Genomic DNA, 15,024 nt, shown 5'->3' with positions numbered 1-15,024 from the left:
ATGAGAGAAGCTGTTCGTATTTCATGCTGCTCATGCTTCAGACAACATAAATCTCCTAATGGGTTTCCTCTTTAATGTTTGAGTTAATGGCATTAAAGAGTTGCCCAGTCATAGCAACTTAACACTTATCCACAGAATAGGTTGATAGTGTCTGATTGCTGGAAGTTCCATCTCTAGGACCCCCACTAATCAGGAGAATGGTGGTCTGTGTTTGAATGGAACTTTGGCTACGCATGCAGGGATCACTGGGGGTAACAGCTGGTTATCCTATGAATGAGGAGAACTTCATTTTGGGAGACAAATCCCTTCAAGAAAGTTGAAAAAAATGATCATAAAAAATACATTTCTGAAGCCTGTCTTTTACTTTTGAATCTGCTAGGAACCAGTAAAAGAAGAGCCTGTTGTGAGCAAGCCAATCGCTGCCAAAATCAATCGCAACAAGCAAAGAAAAAGCTTTACTAGAAGCAGGACTCACATTGGTCAGCAGCGTCGCCGGCACAGAACGATCAGCACCTGCTCTGATGTTCAGCCATCCTCCCCAGATGTAGAGGTCGCCCCACAGCAAGTGGAATCGGAGACTAGCGCACTTGTGGAAGAGCCTGTGGAAGAGAGCACTGCTCCAGTAGTAGAGCCCGCTGTCACTGAGACAGAGGAGGTTCCAGATACTGAATTGCTTGTGCAAAACAAATGTGCATCAAAATACCCAAAAACAAAAAAGGTATGATTTTCATGGTGAGAAATCAGTCAGGAGACTGCGGATTACTTCCTCTTCACTTTTTTTTCTACCTGTGAACTAGTGCATTAGTCTGCAAACAGAAGTAAAATAAAATCTAAGAATAGCTTTTTTTATTTTTTTTATATATACACAAATTTGATATATTCTTATATACAATTAACTTTTACTATCTGCATTCAAGGGCAACTTTATGTGATGTATTTATCCAACATCACATTTTATGCAAGTGAGTTTCTCATGTTTTTAATGATTCTTTTTATGTTAAGATGCCAATTTTATTTGTTTTAATGGCAGAACGCTTTGATTTTTATGTATTTTGATCACTTGCAAACTTAAGATTTTTATGAAATTGTAACACATGGCATGCTTTTCTACCTGTTTCCCATTTAAGCATGTGTCTTATGAATAATGCTTACATTGCCATTCTGTTTGCAGTCTTGCGTAAACACTTGTGTGGCACTTCAAAAATGGAAGGACACTCTTTTTACAGTATGTATCAAAGGCAGTCTTGTGAATTATTTTTCCACACAAGTATTTTATGCTGTGTACTACACTGCTGTGAACTAGACATGCGAAATATAGACATTCATTATTTGTTTTAGATTAGCAATATATGTATATGGCAGTGTGAATGGATCATTGTGTGTCTTTTTAAAAGCTCATATTGAGAGTTTTATAGTAGATTATGTGATCCTATATGACATGAGATGCTAGAAATTTCATTCAAGTTCTCTCTGAAAGCATTGAAGCATGAACTACAGGATTCTACATTCATAAAATAAGTCTATTCTTGCCTAGTAAAGCATCAGGTTTTCTATGACCCAAAACTTCTCTATGGCACTTCATTGTGGCAGGTGTTTTCACTTGAATATGACCTCTTCTGCCCACCCACTCCATGAAGGGGGCCTTACTGTTTAGTGTTAGACATTAGTTTAGTCTCTGAAGGAAGTTTAAAACTAACTGTAGTTTCTTTCTATGACTCATGGAAGGAAGCAGTAAGTAGTCTGCGCCCATCATGACTACATCTATAACCAACTAGCATAATTTTCACACAAGTAAAAGGATTGACCCTTTTAGGGGAATGTATCATAGTGAAATCTGCAGATGAGATATATATATATTATATTATATATATATATATATATATATATATATATATATATATATATATATATATATATATATATATATATATATATATATATATATATATATATATATATGTGTGTGTGTGTGTATGCATTGTGTGTATGTGTGTGTTTTGTATATGTATATATTCTTTTAAAATGTACATAGTAACATGGAAATTTTTGAAAAAACATTGCCAATAGATACTTACAAAAAATGTTTTAACTTTTAAAACAAGGTAATCAATAGGTAATTTTCATATAACACCTCCCCTTTAAGTAAACCGTTTTTTGTTCTGGATTCGTATTATTAATTCCATTAATATAGAACCGTTCCACCATTTTGTAGTTATAAAGGACCCTGGGTTTCATTATAAGAAATTGTAATTTTAATTTACATGACACGATGAATTTAAAGTGAACCTGTCAGCTTGAATATGCTGTCCAAATCCTGGCAGCATATTCTAGAGCAGGAGGAGTAGATAAATGTATAGTTTTGTGGGACAAGTTTCAGTAGAACTGGTATATTCATTTAAACCCATGAACATTATGAGCTGAGTGCTTCAATGGGCGGTGCGATCAGTGATTGATTGAGAGCTGTCTGTACGTACAGAGGTAGCTGTCATATACAATCAGTGATAGGACCACCCATTGGACTGTTCAGCTCGGAATGTGCAGAGGTTTAAATTTAGTAAAATAGTTAGACTGAACCTTTTCCAATAATTATATACATATAAAATAAATCTGCATCTGCTCAGCTCCTCCTGTTCAATAACATGATGCCTGCAGTTTGGATAGCATGTTTAAGATCATGATTCCATATTAAGTAAATTTCATATTTAATTTGTAACTTCCAAAAAATTGTGTGCATTTAAAACCAAAAAGAACCTCTTTAAAGGTTTAAATTCCATGCAAATGGTGAGAATTGAAGATGCTGACACTGTATTTTTTTTATTAGTATGTTATAACTAAAAGAATGCACACTCACAATATTGTAAATACATGTTTGTGTTACTGAGCCTTTGTTAAAATTTCATTCCGTCTACATTGTTGACACTTAAAATTTTTTTTTTTTTTTAAATCAAGCGCCTAGGAGTTGTCTAAATCAAATGAACTTTTGTTATTGTAAATAAGTGATTACAATATAAGTTCAAAAGGATAATTTATTGTGGGGAAACTGGCCCTCTTAAAGGGGGGGGGGGCTCTAGTACCCTATTGGGCCGTTTCTAGCTTAGATGTAAGATGTAATATGGGTGGGCACGGAGGTATACAGGTTCCGTATGATATCCTGCTGCAGAATGATCCACGTTTCCTATAACTGAACCTCTAGATCATGCAAACTCGTAGGCTATCGACGTTTGTGTCCCCGATGGTCCCATGCATGTTCCATTGAAGATAAATCTGGTGACTGGACAGACCACTGAAGTGTGGCAATGTTAAGGAGGCATCCTTGTGACACCTGGTGTGCGACTAAGCATTATCCTGCTGAAAAATGCCTCTTGGAAACAGCCATAAGAGGAACACTGCAGGATGTCCTGAACATATCACTGAGCTGCTGTTGTCCCTCAAACCACTACTGGGGGGGCGGCAACTGTCCTATGCAATAGCACCCCAGAGCAAAACGCCAGCAGTGGAGGCACTGTGCTGCTCCACAGCAAAGGCAGGATTGAGGCGCTGATCACTAGGTCTCTAGACACAAATGTGACCGTTGTCTATGCCCAAACACAGCACCACTGCAAACTGAGGCGACACTGGATGGGTACCAAAGGCAGTACAAGTAATGGGTGTTGTGAGACCAAATGTCCTTCAGCCATTCACCCAGAAGTTGTTCAGACAGACACAGGGGTGTAATGATGCTGCCACCTGTCTCTGGATGGAGGACAGCAAAACATTTGGAGCTGCTGATGCTTGTTGGATGAGCAGATCCTCTTTACTGGTTGTCTGTTGAGGGCGTCCTGAGCCCGGTCACCCGGTCTGTGCCCTCACGCATCTACTGGTCCCAACACCTCCCAACAGTCTAATCAGAACGGACCAGGTGGCGAGCAATTCATCAATATAACCATCCAGCCTCTCTCATTTCATGAATACGCAGCATCTTGGCAAAGTGTATTTCATTGCATCGTAAAGGCGTCAAGTGGTCAACCAGCTCTACATAAATGGGAATGGAGGTCACTACACACAAGTAGCTTCTGAGAGCCTTTTTATAGGCCAAGAGTGGAACCATGTTTAGGGCCGCAGATCGCAAGACAGTTTAATCACACCACAACTCTAATCATTGGCATATCTGCCTGAGATGTAACTGCATGCTGGGTTTTGCAGCAAAATGACAACTTCTAGGTGCTTTTTTATTGTTTGTTTTTTTACTGAGTGTATCTTTGTTTTTCATAGTCTTCTCAAAGAAATGTAGTTAGCAGCAGATTTTGCTGAGGCCACATTAATATATGCCAAACGCCACTAGGAAGCCAGAACCAATGCTCCCAATATAATCATGCAGTAGTCCTCAAAGAAGAGTAGCAGCATAAGTGATGTACAAAAGTCCTTTTATTCCTCCTTAATACAAATTATAGTATTATGGAGGCATAAAAGGACTTTTATACTTTTCTACATCATTTATGCTGCCACTCTTTGAAAGGGACTCAGTAGTCCTCAAAGAAAAGTTACCAAAATATGAACATTTTTAGCTTTATTTTCTATTTGGATAGTATATTACACTTAATACACATCGTATAAATTGTTGTTGAAGGTATCCTTCTACGTTCTTAAAACTTGATGCAATAATGATTCCTCAAAGTAAACAATTAGTATGTCCTACAGAATGTGTGTGTATGTATTATATATTTATATAAATAGGTGTATAATTATATTTTATAGTACTGTGCTAAAGTTTTAGGTAGGTGTGAAAAAAATGCTGCAAAGTAAGAATGCTTTCAAAATTGAAGTGTAAATGCATTTTGTTAATTGACAAAAATAAACTAAAGTAAATGAACAAGAGAGCTCTAAGTCAAATCAGTATTTGGTGTGAGCACCATTCGCCTTCAAAACGGCATCAATTCTTCTAGGTACACTTGCACAGTTTTTGAAAGAATTAAGCAGGGAGTTTGTTCCAAACGCCTAACTGAGATCTTCTGTGGATGTAGGATTGCTCAAATCCAGCGGTCTTTACATGTAATCCCAGACAGACTAAATGATGATGAGATTGGGGTCTGTGGAGCCATAGCATCACTTCCAGGACTCCTTGTTCTTCTTTATGCTGAAGATAGATCTTATTGACATTGGTTGTAAGTTTTGGATCATCGTCCCACTGCAGAATTCATTTAGATTTGGAGAGAATCGGACGCCTTCCTGATAATATTGTAAAGTGGATAAGTATCTGCCTTAATTTCTCAGCATCGAGGACCCCGTTCATCCTGACCAGATCCTCAACTCTATTTGCTGAAATGCAGCCCCCCACTTGCAAAAAATCTCCACCATGCTTCACTGTTGCCTGCAGAGACATTATTGTACTGTTCACCAGCCTTTTGGTGAACAAACTGCCTTCTGTTGTAGCAAAATCTTTTCAAATTTTGACAATTCAGCCCAGAGCACCTACTGCCACTTATCTGCACCACAGTTCCCATGGTTTCATGCACAGTTGAGTTGTTTGATTTTGTCTCTACATCAAAGGTATGATGGCTTTTTGGCTGCAATTTTTCCATGAAGACCACTTCTGGCCAGACTTCTTTGAACAGTAGATGGGTGCACCTGGGTCCCACTTGGGTCTGTCAGTTTTCAGCTGATGGCACTGCTCCTTATATTCCGATTTAGAAGGGATGTAAGTGTAATCAGTCTTTTATCTGCTGCACTAAGTTTCCTTGGTCGACCACTGCATCTACAGCGCGCAACGTTTCCCATTTCTTTTTGCTTTTTCAAAAGAGCTTGAACAGCACAACTTAAAACTTCTGTCTGCTTTGAAATCTTTACCTAGGAGAGACTTTGCTGATATCTACCTTGTTTCTTGTTGCTGTGCTCAGTCTTGTCATCGTGTATGCCCCGTGACAGAAAAGCGTCTTGCGCAACCTTACCTTTTGTAGCAGTTTGGCATTTTTTTTACCTAGTTTTAAGCCTCCTACACAGCTGTTTCTGTTTCAGTTAATGACTGTGTTTCTACGTATATGTGAAATGATGATCATCATCACTTGCTTGGTATAATCGGTTAATAATACACTTAGGTATAATTCTACAAAATCTCTGACTTTGCAAGGGTACCTAGCAGAATTGATGCGGTTTTGAAGGCAAAGGGTGGTCACACCGAATAATAATAATTGTATTTAGAGTTCTCTTTCATTCACTTTGAAATTTGGTAACTGACGAACAAACTATTACCATTTCTATGTATGTTCACTTTTATGTATGTATGTAACACTCCACTGCTATGTATGTGTGTATGTATATATAGTCCTCCAGAAACGTTTTCTGCCTGCTGTTAAACAGGCAATTCACATTAGATTGATAGACGAGAGATGCGGGGGGATGTCGATCTGTAGATGCTGTTTAGTGGATCTTTAAAGAGATTCTGTCAGCTACTTTAAGCAGTATAAAGCTAAGCTTATGGGCTGAAAGTCGGTGACCTGCTGCGTCCAAATGTAAGTGTTATACTTGCTTGCCCCATCTTTTTACTGGTCTGCGCACTGCTTGCTGACACTCAATCCATTGAGTGATGCTGCTAGATAGTCTGCCTATTCTGAATTTATAATGGGCGAACTACTTAGTAGCTCCACTCAATGCACTGGTCAGCCATTTCGAGTGCTGATACCATGGGAAAGACGAGGGAGGTAAGTATAACACATTCCCTGACTCTGCAGGTCATGTACTTTTAACCCATAAAATTTGCTTATAGGGCTAAAAGTAGGTGTCAGATTCCCTCTTAAGCTGCCATTTTGTCTGGTGATCTCTGATTGGCTTGGCAGCATAGACGAACAGGCAAAGCTTAGACGTGTAGCAGTCCTGAGCTAGCGCAGACTGTTTTTGAGTGAGCAGGTCTGGAGTCTCAGGTAGTGTAGCAGAGCCAAGCAGGCTATGTCTTGACGAGGCTGGAAATCACAAGGTAAAGCTTTTTGGCAGTTCACAGGAACATAGGCCCAAGTATTAGTGAGGGTTGTTCCTAGTTGTATTACTGTGAATTGCCAAACCAGGTCAACCGTGTAATATCCACCCTTGTCAGGCCATAGCCTGCTCATCTCTACTACATTGCCTGAAACCTGCTCTGCTATGCCAACAAGACTTGCCTGTTCATTTATGCTGCCAAGATGAAGATCGCTGCTTAAAGGGTTTATCTGACAATCCAAAATTTGTCAAAAATGAAATACCTTCCTAACATCATTACATTGCCCTATATGCCCCAATGAGATTACGGTGTGTCTCCTTTCTGTGTATATAGACTCTGATCAGTGAAAAGAACTTTAATTGGAGTAATAAACAGTGCAGCCCTTATGCTTAGCCACGTGACCAACATTTCTAACTAAGAAACTGAAGTAGCACTGTTTCCTCTGTTGCCCCGGTGATCACCTGATTGCTGGGTGACCTCTGGTATGGCAGAGCTGCTGGGTCTTAGCAGACACAGATGAGCTCTGCCAGTGACTACTGTCAGATTAGGGGAATGATTTCCTCTGTAGCTGGGGCTACTATGGATGTCCCATTTACAGTGTGAAATATAAAAAATTAACAAAGTTGTGAATGATGTCTTATGCAGTCATTGGGGACATAGATGTAAAAATTACTTTAACCCATTAAGAACCAAGCACTGTAAATTTACAGTGCTTGGGTTTGGGCTTTAAGCACAGCCGATTTGTAAATAAGGTGGGGGTTTGAAGATCCTGCTTCTGCAATAAATCAGAAGCATGTTGGGTTGGTAGCTGTTAGTCCCAGCTGTGGCCCGGAGGAGAAGGCAGGAGAGTTTTTTTTAACCCTTTCTGCCTCCTCCTTTCTTTAGTACACAACATTCAATAAGTGCTATGTACTAAAGTGAAAGTGGATGTATAACGTCCTTTACATGAGCTGTCAGTCACGTGACCGGGATTCCCTGCTCCAGCAGAGTGCAGGGTTGTAGTAGACCCTGATCAGCTCTGCCAGTAACTATTGTCACTAAAGGGGATGTTTTCTCTTGTAACTGGGGCTCCTATGGCAACTGCTCCTGTGGATTCCACAGCTACAGTGGGAAAGTGTCAAATTTAAAAAAAGAGGGGGGTGTCCCCCATAGGTCTTGTATGATGTCATGAGGGACATAGATGGTAAACAAAAAAAAAAATACATAAATAATTTTTAAAAAGCTAGAAAATAAAGTAAAATGCAAAAATATATGCTTAAAAAAGAAAATGACCCAAAGCCAACCAAAGCAGTCGCCGTATGCGCCTTGTAATCCAAAACCGTACATATTCTATATCAAAACGTCCAAAACAAAATGGACCCATTCCCATACTTTATTTTAGCGTAAACATACTAAATTAAAAATGTCTATAAATGTTTAAAAAAAACAACCTTTTACCCCCAATAAAACTAAAATGGGGGAGGGGGGGGGAGAAAGTCGGTAAAAAAGATATAAAAAATATAGCCCTATATGTCACGGGGGAAAAAACGCAGCAAAAATAATTTTGGTAGCTGAAAGAATAAATATAGGGCAGTTAAACCACCACATGGGTAAAATCCCTAAAGTGTCTCTTCCTTTAGGGGTTAAAAAAAAATTACAGAATAAAATACAAGTATATAAGAAAAGACCATTCATGCCAACCTAAAGCGTAGCCATAGCTGCCCTGTAATCTGAAACTATAGAAATTATATGAAAATATCTGAAACAAAATGTACTTAATTTTAGCCTAAATGTACTCATTTTAAAAATTGCTATGAATTTAAAAAAAAAGTCAAGCTCTTTGTACACCTTACCCCTAATAAAACCCAGAAACACAGCCCAAGAGAAAAGATTAGGACCATAAAACCACCATATTAAAAAAAATATATATATCTCTGATGTTTTAGGACCAAAACAATCTGATCTTTATGGGGTTAACAAGGTTTTAGGACTGCTGGCATTTTTTGCTACTACTTTAGGGATCTCCCTATCTCTACTGACCTCTTCCCTTATTTGTAATCTGTTCTTTACTGTACATGCTGACTGTTTAGACTGAAAGCTAATGCCATAATCCAGCTAATCTATACAGAATTTTAATGCATTGGGAAAGATGAAAAGTTGACTTCAAGCATTGTTAGTTGCATCCCATTGAATACTCACTCCAGCCTGTACAAGCTTTACTGACCGTTTAGGAAGACTACATAAAACGAACTGTATTTTGTTGTTTCTAGCATTTGGTTAATGAATGGTTGAGTGAGAAGCATGAAAAACCTGCTAAACATGGAGAGACCTTTTTGGACAAACCTTTACGGATAACCACAGATCCAGAAGTTCTTGCTACGCAATTGAATTCTCTGCCTGGCCTCATCTATAGTCCACACATGTATACCACTCCAAAGCACTATATTCGATTTACCTCACCGTTCCTTTCTGAGAAGAAAAAGAAAAAAGATGAGGAGAATCTTACAAGTTGTTGCAAAAAGGTATTAATGAGAATTTATTAGGATTTTTTTTTTCTCATTTGGACTAAGAGCAATTAAATTTAATTTCCCCAAATGCATTTTTTTATCTTTTTAGCGTTGGCTCAAACAAGCTTTGGAAGAGGAATATTCTGCACCAGTGAATCCATTTGATTCCCCAACCCAAGATGGATCTCAAAGTCCAGTTATTTTTGCCGAAAATAAGTGCCATTTAGTAATGAATGGTAGCTGTCCATTAGCAGGTGAGGTCATTTTGCACAGCTTAACTCAAACCAAATAGGTTTTGCTAGATGATTTTAATCTTTTAGTTTTTTTAAGACTGAATCTGCATGTAGCAAAGAAAATCCACAGTGAATCTGAATCATGGGTTATATACAGATTTGTGTTGACATTTGTGGCAAATTGCCTCTGCTATTTGTGTACTCTGCCTTAGGGCTCATTCAAATCTGCATTAGGGCTTTTTGTGTGTTTAGTTTGTAACAGAGAAACTAAATTAAACTTTTTGTTAATTTCAAAGTGTTTTCAAAAAACAGAATACTTTAGCTTTATGGTTTTTTTTTTGGTTTTTTTTTCAATGGAAGAAATAGTGCTGCCGAAAGCATTGTTTGTTCCGTTAAGAGAGAACGAGTGGAAGCAAATTGAAAGCATTCACTTTTGAAAACCTATTGAAATCAGTGGAAAGAAAAATCGGTTGTAATTCCGAATTTATGCTCCAAAGCCGGGACAGACAGAAAGCCCTCATGCAGATGTAAATGGGCCTTCAGACTAATGCAGTGAAAATCATCTAAGACAGCCACCCAAGATCGCACAGAAAAGTGATCTTCTCAGGAGGTGGTCCTTTCCAAAAATATGGCCAGTATGGATTTTATTTGATGAAACTTTAAATCTGTCACATGAAATATTGCCTGAATAAAGGGGTGGTAATTTTCTGGAGAGGTTTTGCTGTACGTGTCAGAAGAGCACATTTGTGAGCGGAGGCCAACAGAATTAACCCTTTTCAATCCTGTGTTGGCCGTCGTCCCACATTAAGATTTCCCTGCATCTTTAAACAAGAATAGGCTAAGTATAAAGTTTACTTATGTCAACAATCTTGTATCCCCTTCTTGGACTTGAGGATTTGACTGGATGGTGATAGCAGAGTGCAAACCGAGCTTCTAGTGCAAATGATATCAGATTCTCAATTTTTGGTGGAGGTAGTTTTCATCATGTATCTGTATACATACTTCCCAGACCGACCCTTTTGGTCTTTAATGAGCACATTGGCATAGTTGTAAATTTTTTCCCTCTTACAAACTGCCGTGTGTGTATGTATATATAAATATATTTTATTCGTCTGTCTAGTTCAGTGGTTTAACTCCTACGATGACAAGCTTTTCGTTTTATTTTCTTCTCGCTTTTTTCATCCCCACGTTCTAAGGGCTTTATTTTTCCACTAACAGATGTGTCTGAGGGCTTGTTTTTTGAAGGACGAGTTGTGGTTTTTAATTATATAATTTAATGTACCACATCAATATGTTGTAAGTGGGGTGAAAAAACACAATTGTGCCAAGTGAGTGGGCGTCTTGCTTTTACAGCATGCACTTTCCTGTAAAATAACCTTATTCTGCATTTCAGGATGATAAAGATACAAAATTTGTGTAGCTCATTATGTTTTATTACTTCTAAAACCATAGAAATTGTTATATCAAATTTTCTTTTTTTGTGTGTGTTGAGTTGTATTTTTATTGGTACCAATATGGGGTACCTACAACTTCTTGGTCCTTTTTTCTTATCAAAATATTTTTTTTGAGTAGCAGGATGACCAGTGCAATTTTGAAATTCCACATATATTTTTTTTTACCGTATGGCATTCACAGTTCATGATAAATAATTCTTGCAGTATCCACCATTAAAGTCAGCGCATGCTCAGCAACCTTGACTTTTTTCAGAAAGTACCGCTCGTGTAGCAAAGAGTACAGCTTGCTATGCATGCTGATTCCAAGGGACACTGTAGGAACCGGGTGACTATGAAAAGAGGCTTCCCAGACACCACCTCACCTAAACTAGAAGCACCTTAACACACCACATCACCTGCACTATAAGCACCTTAACTTAGATTATGATTGCCAATTGTTGAAGACCGATTCCCTTTTATGACCAACTTAAAACTTTTTTAGGTTTTGCATGCTTTAGGAGGTTGAATTTTATTGATATATATTTTTTCTCTTCCTAAACAGATCTAACAACTCCATTGAAAAAACGTAGATTGTATCAATTATTGGACTGTACTTACTCAGAAAATTCAACACCTACTGCATCTCCTTATGCTACACCTACCCATGCAGATATCCTTTCCACAGAAACTTCAATATTTACTACTCCTCCCAGGGTAAAAGTAGAGGATGAAAATCGTAGCAACTGCAAGCATACCTTTTCACCAATTACACCTGTAACTCCATGTATACGTGGAAATCACTTACATTTTGAGGTAAGTAGCAGTAGTTTTTACCTCATGGTGTTTTATGGTACCTATTTCTTATTTGTTGGTTTAGAGGAGGCGAATTGTAAAACCCTGTTCATACTGAGGGTTTTTTCCCTCACCTTTATGCCCATGACGGCACCTATGAAAGAGCCCGCCTTCCTCCAGACAGGAAACGGGAACCTCTCAGATCTTTTCAGAGGCAGGAACACCCTTCACCTCTTCAATCCCTGTTTCCTGTCCATATGACGGGTTTGAAACTGCTGAGGTAGCGGCTGGTTGGCTATCTCAGCTATTTCAAGGATTCCTCCAGATCTCTAAAGGTGGTGGACTGCAGGTACCTGTTATCACTACTGATTTGAGCGGGGTACCTGGGGACCCAAATGCACGCTTTTTAAGAGCATCTCCTGCCAGTACTTAGTGGAACAACCTTGCATAAATAAAAGGGATTGGATTCCATCTTTGCCTTAACCCCACAAGAATGAAGATTATGGGGGATGGTTTTCTGTGCGATCAATATCCAGACTCGGGACCTGATGGACTTTGTCTATGGCTGAATAGTCTCAGTGTTAATACCTTACAGCTGAGAAGCAGTGTACCTATGGCCTTTGGGCTTCTGGCTAGCGGGCCTGAATGGCCTTTGGCCGTACCTTTTTGATCTTAAGTGGGAAAAAGTCAGTAGACGAAGCCTCTACCTCATTTTTAGTAATATCCTGGGGTAAAGAATACCTTTTGGATGACTTTTTCTTTTTTTTCCCCCAGCACTACTTAAGACTATATTTTACATCTGACTTTTCTTTTACAATTCATTCCAGAGCATATCTTCACCAGAGAGTTCTCCAGAACTGATTCGTAAATCCTGTGGCCAAGATGTAAGTATGTGATGCACAATAGTAGTAGTAGAGTTGTGGCAGTAACTTTTTCTCATATCCTAGTAATGTGAGTCTCAATGTGCAGAGGAGTAATATAGCTCGCCTGCTATGATGTAATATCTATATAGTTAGGATGAGTTCTCACGTTGTGGTCAAATCATGTCATTTCATGAAAAATTTAGCAAAACACGCATTTTTACTTCAATGTGCAAAATCCACATGGGTGATCCGCAGTTCATGCCGCCCATAGAGAAGCATGGGGCATCTGCACTTTATTTAACACCTGCAGATTTGATTTTTAATTATTTGCAGATGCCAAGCGCGGATAATAAATCGTAGCATGCTACATTTTATCATGGATCATGCGTGATCTCACATTGCAGGCCCATTGTTGTCAATGGGGCAGGGTGGGGTGTGGATTTCCCTTCATCCCTGAAGTGGTGCGAGGCCGTTTTCACATGAAAAACGCCTTGCATCCATGAAGCTTTCACATGGTGGGGAGTGCGATATGGGAGCAAAATTCACAGCCCCATATCGCTCGCCAGTGTGAAGGAAATAAATCGAAGATGCTTTTCAGCACAGCTGACGCTCTGAAAACATTGAGCTTTTAAATGCAAACCAGTTAGTAAATTTATACTTGGATTCTGCATGAGATAGATATGTTTTATGACTATTTTAAAGTAACATCCTATATAAATCAAATTTTAATTACATTTTTCCCTGGGAAATTGGTGAATGCAACTTATAATGTTCCTTTTGTTAATAGGGTAGTGATCGAGCAGCAACAACTTTGGCTTTGAATTCATTCAGAAATCCAAATCTTGCTGAAATCGGTGTACAAGAAATAAAGACTATTGGTTATTCTAGCCCACGGAGCAGGACAGAGATAAGCAGACAATGCACATCAGAAAGTGAATCCACTATAGACCTTCCGTTGGGACTTGAAATAAATGAACATACTGCATTACAAAAAAACATGGAGCCCTTTTCCCGGGATAGGACTGATTCAAACAGCCAGCAGGAAAATGCTCTCTGCGGACGGGGTGCAGTATATTCATCTTGGATCAAAAGCCCAGAAAGGACAGGAGTGAATTTCTCTGCAGTAAATTCTAACTTGCGAGATTTGACCCCTTCCCACCAGTTAGAAGTTGGTGGTGGATTCCGAATGAGTGACTCAAAGTGCCTGATCCAAGAGGAGGCCCGTAGTATGTATATGGATGGATCAATTTTTTGTTCAGAAGAAGGACTTCTTACTGGATTTGGTAGAGCACTTGGCAATGATGGTATTTTAGATGGAAATGGAACACCATTAAATCCTCCACAAAAGAAAAAGGTTGGTGAATAATCTGCAGCGTCCTATGTTTTAGTACAGGTTCTACATTTGATTGACTTGCAAATACTTCAGTCTGTGACACAAAGTTAGAAAATCCTGTGCCGCCACGTTATATTTTAGAAGCATGTTTAAAGTAAAACAAAAACCAGTAAATGAAGTGTTCTATCAATGTGCTGCACATCAACAGATCACAAACTGATTTGTATATAACCGTGCAGCTGATACTATTTCAACAGGAGTAACTGTTCCTCAAATGTTAACCAAAAAGTACAGGGTTTGTGAAAAATGATAGAAGACTTGAAAAGTTTGGGATTATTTCTCCTCATATAAATTTTAGATGCATGAAAAGGCAGTTGTGGAGCCATTCTGAAAATCAGAATCTACCGTATATACCGGCGTATAAGACGACTTTTGAACCCCGAAAAATCTGCTCTGCAGTCGGGGGTCGTCTTATGCGCCGGTAATACAAAAAAAAAAAGTGTAAAAAAAAAAAATTTTATTACTCACCTCCCACGGCGTTCTGTCGCGCTCCGGCAGGATGTCGCTCGCTCCGGCAGGCTGTCGCTCGCTCCTCGTCCCCGCCGCAGCATAGCTTTCTGAATGCGGGGCTTGAAATCCCCGCTTCCAGAAAGCTAATACACACGCCGGCAGCCATGACAGCATTGAATGGCTGTGATTGGCTAAAGCACACGTGGCTTCAGCCAATCACACTATTCAATGACATCATTGAATGGCTGTGATTGGCTGAAGGCGCACGTGTTAGCAATCACACCCATTCAATGATGTCATTGAATAGTGTGATTGGCTGAAGCCACGTGTGCTTTAGCCAATCACAGCCATTCAATGATGTCATGGCTGCCGGCGTGTGTATTAGCTTTCTGGAAGCGGGGATTTCAAGCCCCACATTCAGAAAGCTA

General features: G+C 39.1%; 1 protein-coding gene across 5 annotated transcripts in view; it reads left to right on the top strand.

Annotated features, from left to right (window-relative positions):
- KMT2E (lysine methyltransferase 2E (inactive)) overlaps positions 1 to 15,024 on the top strand; it is a 95,596-nt gene that overhangs the window by 71,808 nt on the left and 8,764 nt on the right. For 3 of the 5 annotated variants that reach the window (XM_066591963.1, XM_066591964.1, XM_066591961.1), the window contains 7 exons: positions 380 to 718; positions 1,172 to 1,225; positions 9,196 to 9,447; positions 9,542 to 9,686; positions 11,661 to 11,911; positions 12,718 to 12,774; positions 13,541 to 14,107. In XM_066591963.1, coding sequence (XP_066448060.1) covers positions 380 to 718; positions 1,172 to 1,225; positions 9,196 to 9,447; positions 9,542 to 9,686; positions 11,661 to 11,911; positions 12,718 to 12,774; positions 13,541 to 14,107 — 1,665 coding nt within the window. The remainder of the gene's footprint in view (positions 1 to 379; positions 719 to 1,171; positions 1,226 to 9,195; positions 9,448 to 9,541; positions 9,687 to 11,660; positions 11,912 to 12,717; positions 12,775 to 13,540; positions 14,108 to 15,024) is intronic. The other 2 variants (XM_066591965.1, XM_066591962.1) reach the window with 1 other exon arrangement.

The sequence above is a fragment of the Eleutherodactylus coqui genome, chromosome 2 (genome assembly GCF_035609145.1).
Source record: "Eleutherodactylus coqui strain aEleCoq1 chromosome 2, aEleCoq1.hap1, whole genome shotgun sequence".
Taxonomy (NCBI): domain Eukaryota; kingdom Metazoa; phylum Chordata; class Amphibia; order Anura; family Eleutherodactylidae; genus Eleutherodactylus; species Eleutherodactylus coqui.
This window is presented reverse-complemented; position numbering and strand designations above follow the sequence as displayed.